Source organism: Notolabrus celidotus, chromosome 16 (genome assembly GCF_009762535.1).
Source record: "Notolabrus celidotus isolate fNotCel1 chromosome 16, fNotCel1.pri, whole genome shotgun sequence".
In the NCBI taxonomy this organism is placed as follows: Eukaryota; Metazoa; Chordata; class Actinopteri; order Labriformes; family Labridae; genus Notolabrus; species Notolabrus celidotus.
In genome coordinates this window covers 7,076,593-7,083,798 of record NC_048287.1, presented here as the reverse complement: position 1 = coordinate 7,083,798, position 7,206 = coordinate 7,076,593, and the positions used below count along the sequence as shown (strand labels likewise).

Here is a 7,206-nt window from a genome sequence, read left to right as displayed (position 1 = left end):
TTTATTCTAATTTTTGAATCAATTTTCTGTTATTTATGGATTTCTTTTCTCTGCCAATAGTTTAATCTGTTTGGGAGCATTTTCAGTCACATATCCTAAAGATGTGAGCTTGGAGTAACTCTGCACACTGTTTATGTACCTTGTGTATGTTTTACTGAAATGTGTAAATATGTGACATGGTTTCTTGATCCTTGTCCAAGAGAGCTGCTTACTGAAAAACTTCAACATGCAGCTCCTGTGAGGAACTGTCAGTTTGTGTGTACTCTGGCGCCCCACTGTGGACAAAGCAGTGCATTTGATCTTTTCCTGTACAAAAAAAGTCTCATCCTGCGGTCTTTTTCAACAGTAACAGTCATTGTCAGTTTCTACTGTGGAAAATATAAAGATTGTCTCACTTGATGGCCAAAAATATCTGTCTCCTGAATCACAAGGACAGGAACACAACAAGGACCATGTTGAACCTCAGAAGACTACATCCAGGAGCTACATCTGAATAGCTTATCCATAAAGGGCTGCCAACTCTGGAACTACTTACCAGCTGAAATCAAATCAGACCTTCATATAACACCTTTCACAATAAAGGTGAAGTGCTGGCTGAAAGCAATCCAGAGCTGTGCTCATTTTTATCTTGTTGTATTCTAAATGTATAATCTATATCTGTACAGAGTTTGTGTATTGTTGTATTTCTTGTATCTTCATATCTGTAGTTTTTATGATGCTGAATGTTTTACTGTTTATGTGAGGGTCCAACTAGAACAAGAGAAAAGAAGCCAGATCTTTAAACTCTCTTTGCAACACATCAGTTTCATTCTCTGTATTAGGTCTATGACTCATCGTCTCTATCAGATAACAGAAGATACAACTGCTAAGTTTGTTGAGTTAACACGTTTTAAATATGTTTCATGTTTGATCCAAAGTATGCATTTAAAAACACCAAAGCAGCACAACAGAGAGTTTAACTAACAGATCATGGCAGCAGCAGAACAGCTGTCCTACGAGGTAAAATCACGAGTGTTTAGCATGCAAAGCGTACATTTCACGTTTGTTTGTGTTTTTAACTTTCCCTATGATAATGTGTTATTAAAGACTAAATATCTGCAGACCAGCTAAATGTAGTATGAAGCAACATTTAATTACATGCATGGTGGGGGTCGTGAGTCTTTGGAACCTATATTTGGGGGGTCGTGGCCTGAGAAGTTTGGGAACCCATGATTTAGGGGAAGGCCCGGGTTCAATTCCAGCCTACGGCCCCTTTCCTACATGTTATTCTCTCTCTCTCTCTCTCTCTCACTCTCTCACTCACTCTCTCACTCTCTCTCTCTCTCTCTCTCTCTCTCACTCTCTCTCTCTCTCTCTCTCTCTCTCTCTCTCTCTCTCTCTCTCTCTCTCTCTCTCTCTCTCTCTCTCTCTCTCTCTCTCTCTCTCTCTCTCTCTCTCTCTCTCTCTCTCTCTCTCTCTCTCTCTCTCTCTCTCTCTCTCTCTCTCTCTCTCTCTCTCTCTCTCTCTCTCCCCCAGTGTCTTCCTCTGTCCCATCAGCTCTATCATTAAAGGTGTAAAAGCCAAAAAATAGAACTCCAAAAAATATTCAGTGGTTTTAAGTTTGGGGAGTTTGTGGTACAAAAACAAACACCAGAAAAAAACATGAAGAGCAAAGCTGGATCCCTCTGGTATTTATTTAATATTTGCATTTTAAATTCTGGAGTCCAGTTCTTGAGGAGTTTCTGAAAGAAGTTAAGAGCTGACAATTCAACTGAAAAACATTCAGTGAACTCTGTCCCATCAGAGGTGTCAGGCTGATCTTCAGATGCTGGCCAGGCACAGTGAGGCGTTTGTTCCTCCAAAGCCGAACGAGTTTGTGATGGCGACCCGTCGGCTGTCAGTCTGCCAAGTCTGAGCTGTGCAGGGGACATAGTTCAGGTCAAACCCTGGCTCTGTGCGGTCCAAGTTCAAGGTCGGGGGCAGGATTTTGTGGTAGCAGGCCAAAGCAGTGAACGCTGCCTCCAGCGCCCCTGCGGCCCCCAGCAGATGTCCTGTGGCCCCCTTTGTGGAGGAGACGGCCAGGTTCTCAAGGTTCTCATGGAAGAGCCTCTTGATGGCGGCATTTTCGGCTGCGTCACCCAGAGGTGTGGAGGTGGCATGAGCGTTTACGTACGTGACATCTGCAGGGGAGACGCCGGCGTCTCTGAGTGCTGCAGACATGCATCTGTTGAGAGAGCAATGAGGAGGTTCATACAGCTGTTATCAGCTTTCTGACAGCTCTTTATTGTTGGGCTGCAAAGGTTTGTGAATAAGTTAAACTTTATTTATGATGGTTATTATTCTCATTAGTAGAAGTAGTGCAAAGCCATAATCCCCCATGAGTCAGACTACTCTGAGGTTAGTGAAATCACTGCTCCAAGATTTGAATTATTCGGGTTTCACTGCATGATAAGAACTATAGATATACATGACTTTTGAAAAGTAGAAGATGTCACTCAGGTGAAGAACTGAAGCAGATTATCCCCTAACTCCGCATTTTCCCTCAAATTGAGTTCTTAATGTTGTCTCTTTAAGCATTGCCAGATTTTTGTGTCCAATATACACTACTCAAAAGGTTTCCAATTTGAGTGAGGTTTTGGGTAAAATGTATGGAAATTGTAAAAAGTTCCTGCTACAGTGATATTATATCATGGGAGTAGGGCATTTAAGTAGAAGCATGCAAAGGTCATTTCTTCATCTGAAACTATATACTGAAACAAAAGCCAACAACAGTGGTGGGTATGCCACAACAAAACATGTCTGAATAACTCGTCATGTGACCTTGAGAATAAATTACAGCTTGACAAAGACGTCTCACGCTGGTCACAAGTCGACGTATAGTCTGCTGAGGCGTTCCTCTCTTCTTGTAGGGCTGCCTTCAGGTCATTCAGGTTCTGGGGTTACAACCAAGGGAGAAGTTCCCTCAGCTGGTGGTGAAGCTTTCAGCAGTGTGTCTGCCCCCTGGTGGCTGGCTGCAGTATAGGTCAAAAAAATCTGACTGGGAGCAGTCAAACTTTAAAAAATAAATACACGTCGTACGAATGTTTCTCACATCCGTATGCTGTGGTGATATGTAGTTAGTATTTGACTGTTTTGTGTCCAAGGCAAGCGTGCCGGACACGGCCCTGGTGGTGAGGCTTTCAGCAGTGTGACTGCCCCCTGGTGGCTGGCTGCAGTATAGGTAAAAAAATCTGTCTCCCCCATTCATTTGAATGGGGGAGCAGTCAAACTTTAAAAAATAAATACACGTTGTACGAATGTTTCTCATATCCGTATGCTGTGGTGATATGTAGTTAGTATTTGACTGTTTTGTGTCCAAGGCCTCTTTTTCCTGAAAAGTTTCTTTTTCGTTAGTTATTAGAGTTTAAAAACAGGGTTTTACTTCCGGGTTTCCTTTGATTCACAGCCGTGGAGTGGAGTGAAACTTCAAAGGACACACAGCGTCTTGTGACGCTACGCTGTAGGGCGGAGCTTGTTACAGTGGCTTCTCAGGCTCTGGCTGCACAATGGCTGCGCCCAGGAGCGGGATTTTTTGACCGTACAACGGGAAGAGGCGGAGCAACGCTGTCCATTTTTATTTACAGTCTATGGTTACAACCCCCTACACAACAACTCAGCACTGTTGTTGATGGATTGTTGGGTGTGGTCTTGGTCTCATGATGTCAAGATGTGAACAGCATGATGAAGAGGACTGTTTCAATACAAAGTGTCATCGAACCAGAACATTTAGTGGAGGATTAATGGATCAGACACTTGTGATTTTTGTGGTGTATCACCTTGTTAGAGAACAGCATGTTATGCAATAAATACTGAAACATTGAATAGATGGACATGTGCATTTAAAAGTTTAGAGAAGGTCAAATTAAGTTCACCTGTTGACGTTATAGTGCATTTTGGTTGAATTCTGAAATTCAATATGAAAACAGAATACCCCTAACTTTCTGTGAGTAGTGTATGTGTATGATTTTTGAAACATTATTTCCTTTGTTGTTATCTCATGAGTTATGGATTTCAGCTGGGAGCTTCCTGGTGTGCAGATCTTTATGATCTATCGAAATGATCGATTGTTTTGGATCCAGATTTCACTGGGGGATGTACGTGTCTAAGTTTGAATTTTATACATTAACAGTGCAACATCAAATCCTAATCCTAACACAAAGATGGTTTTGGTACCGGTTGAATAATTATTAATGTATAGCAAAATGCATAGCTTAGTTGTTTTTTAGTCAGCTTTCCAAAGCTCACCATGTTGATGATTTTTTGAAGCTCAGTAATTTGCCTTTTAACTTTTGGCCTTTACATGTTAGAGAAAACAAACTCAATGTGTCAATGAGTCACCTGAACGCTCCATCTCCATCCTCAGTGGGCGCCGTGATGTGGCTGGCGTCCCCAGAGAGTCCATACCCCAGGACCTCAGCGTAAATCCTGGCTCCTCGTCTCACTGCGTGCTCCATCTCCTCCAGGAGGAGCACTGCCGCTCCCTCTCCCATCACGAAGCCCTCTCTCTCCGGGTGAAAGGGTCTGGACGCCTGTGTGGGATTGTTGTTCCACTTGGTGGCAAGGGCTCTTGCTCTGGCGAACCCAGCTATGGACAGAGGTCCCACACATGACTCTGTCCCACCTGCAACCATAGCAACAGCATCCCCGTGGGCTATGAACCTGGCTGCATCACCTACCGCGTGTGCTCCTGTGGTGCACGCTGTGGACACTGCGTGGTTAGGACCCTTCAGTTTGTGTTTGATGCTGATGTGACCAGCAGCCATGTTGACCAGGATGCGAGGCACAAAGAAAGGACTGACTCTGTTGTAGCCCTTTTCTTTAAACGCAGCAGAGGTGCGAGCAATCTCCTCCAGCGACACCATCCCCATGCCAACAGCCACCCCAGTAGTGAGCTGCTCCTCTGGGGTTTCCGGGTACCACCCTGAGTCCTCCAGAGCCAGCTGAGCAGCTCCCAGGGCCATCACAGAGGCAGGTGACATGCTGTTGATCTCCCCACGAGAGGCAAACCTGTCCTCTTTAAACTGACCCGGTTCATCTCCCCTTGGTACCAGTGCAGCAACCTTGCAGGGGACAGTCTTATAGTCCTCTGAGTCTAGAGCAACGACCCCACTCTGACCTTTGAGCAGGCGGTCCCAGGGCAGTGCAGCTCCTGTTCCCAGAGGACAAACCAACCCTATCCCAGTAATAACAACCCTCCTCCTGTGCTGTGCAGAGCTGTGGAGTCTTGATGAGTCATGGTTTGGACAAAAAGAGACGTTCTTTAGAAGAAGTGTCCTTATACTCCGTGATCTCAGGTGGAATTTAGTCCACAAGGACAGAGATAAAGCAGACATGTTGTACTCTCTGTGAAGTTTGACAGATATGTCGCAGCTTTGTTGAATCCCCTTTCGAGGTAATTAATCTATAATGTCACGAAAAAGCATATTAAATATAATTTAGTAATTTTTAATTTACCCAACCCTGCTGTCAAGTCTCAAAACACCTCTGCAACGAGAAAACGACTCCATCATTGAATCAGCATGTAGACATTTTGAGGTGGCTTTTCTGAACGCCTGATTTTTATTCAACATTTAAATTAGAAATAAAAACGTAATTTAAAATCAAAGCAATAAAATTCATTATCGACACCTGGCTTTATGAAAAAACATAAATGAATGAATAAAACAGGTAAAAGTTAGCAGACGGTACTTCTACTATTATGACGACTCTGAAGTTAGGGTCTTATTCGTACAGCACTTCTTTTCCTCGCATCTAGACCACATTGGACCAGGTCCTAATCCAGAACTACAATACCTAGACTTGACAAACCGTACTAGATTGTTCTAGGGGGATTACAGACTCCTGTAAATCCACTTTTAAAATTGCGTAACCTTGATTCTTTTTGTTTAAATAAATAATAAATTTAAATACAATATATTAAAATAAAATCTGCTTTTCTTCCCATGTAGACCACATTGGACTAGGTCCTGATCCACAACCACAATATGTAGATTTGGCAAATCTTGACTAGATAATTTTAGAGAGAATATTGACTCTTTAAAACACAGTTTCAGATTTTTTGACCGATTATTTTATTTTTAAAACTACAAAAAGGGTGATTTCCCTTTTTTGCCTTCACATCTAGACCACATAAGACCAGGTCTTAATCCAGAACCACAATACCTAGACTTGTCAAAGCTGTACATGATTGTTGTAGAGGGACTACAGACTATTGTTAAGCCACTTCTTAACTTGTGTAACCTTGATTCTTTTTGTTTAGTAATACAAAATGTAACTATTTCTCTGCTTTTCTTCACATCTAGACCACATTGGACCAGGTCCTGATCCAGAACCACCATACATAAATTTGACAAATCCTGAATAAATCATTTTAGAGAGACTATTGACTCTTTAAAACACTGTTTACGATTTGTGACCCCTTTATTTTATTTCTTAAAATACAAAAAGGTTGGTATCACTTTTTTTCCACATCAAGACCACATTGGACCGGGTCCTAGACTACCTAGACTTGTCAAATATGTACTAGATAGTTCTAGAGGGACTACAGACTATTAAAAATCCACTTTTAAACTTGTGTGATCTTGATTCTTTTTGTTCAATAATACAAAATGTGTCAATTGATCTGCATTTCTTCATATCTAGACAACATTAGACCAGGTCTTGATACAGATCCACAGTACGTAGATTTAATCTTGACTAGATAATTCTATAGAGACTATTGACTCTTTAAAACACTATTTTAGATTAGTGAACCCTTTGTTTTATTTTTAAACATACAAAATACAGCAATATTCTCTGCTTTTTTCCATATCTAGACCACATTAGACCCGATTCTGACTGCAGGCCCTATCAAACAGGGTTTCAAATTTGTTAAAACCTTTATTCTACTTTTGAAAAAGTAAAAAAGGGTTTTGTAAGATGATGTGGTTTTGTGTGGTCTTTAGGTGCACAAGAACAGTGAAATGTACCTTTTTTTGCACTTTCACAAATAAAATAAAGGTTTTAGGGGCTTATCTGAATCTGTGTTTCACAGAGTCTGTTGTCTCTCTAAAATAATCTAGTCCTGACTCCTGATTTGAAAAGTCTAAATATTGTTGTTCTGGATGAGGACATTGTTTCATAGACTTCCTCATCCCAGCTGAAGCGGAAGTGACGAATAAGAAACTAACTTCAGCGTTGTAATATTAT

At 41.7% G+C, this 7,206-nt stretch overlaps 1 protein-coding gene across 1 annotated transcript; it reads right to left on the bottom strand.

Moving 5' to 3' along the window:
• Nucleotides 1–1,642: 1,642 nt before the first annotated feature.
• oxsm (3-oxoacyl-ACP synthase, mitochondrial) lies at nt 1,643–5,561 on the bottom strand. Its single transcript, XM_034705225.1, has 2 exons — nt 4,357–5,561; nt 1,643–2,203 (listed from the first exon to the last, which is right to left on the bottom strand). Exons 1-2 carry the CDS (start codon nt 5,349–5,351, stop codon nt 1,801–1,803), a joined length of 1,398 nt encoding a protein of 465 aa, XP_034561116.1. The 5' UTR covers nt 5,352–5,561; the 3' UTR covers nt 1,643–1,800.
• Nucleotides 5,562–7,206: the final 1,645 nt, after the last annotated feature.

Excerpts from the sequence above, each read along its gene's own strand:
- oxsm (XM_034705225.1), bottom strand. The coding sequence starts at position 5,351 with ATGTCTGCTTTATCTCTGTCCTTGTGGACTAAATTCCACCTGAGATCA. Across the intron at positions 2,204-4,356 it reads GATGGAGATGGAGCGTTCAG|ATGCATGTCTGCAGCACTCA; the intron begins GTGACTCATTGA and ends CTCTCTCAACAG.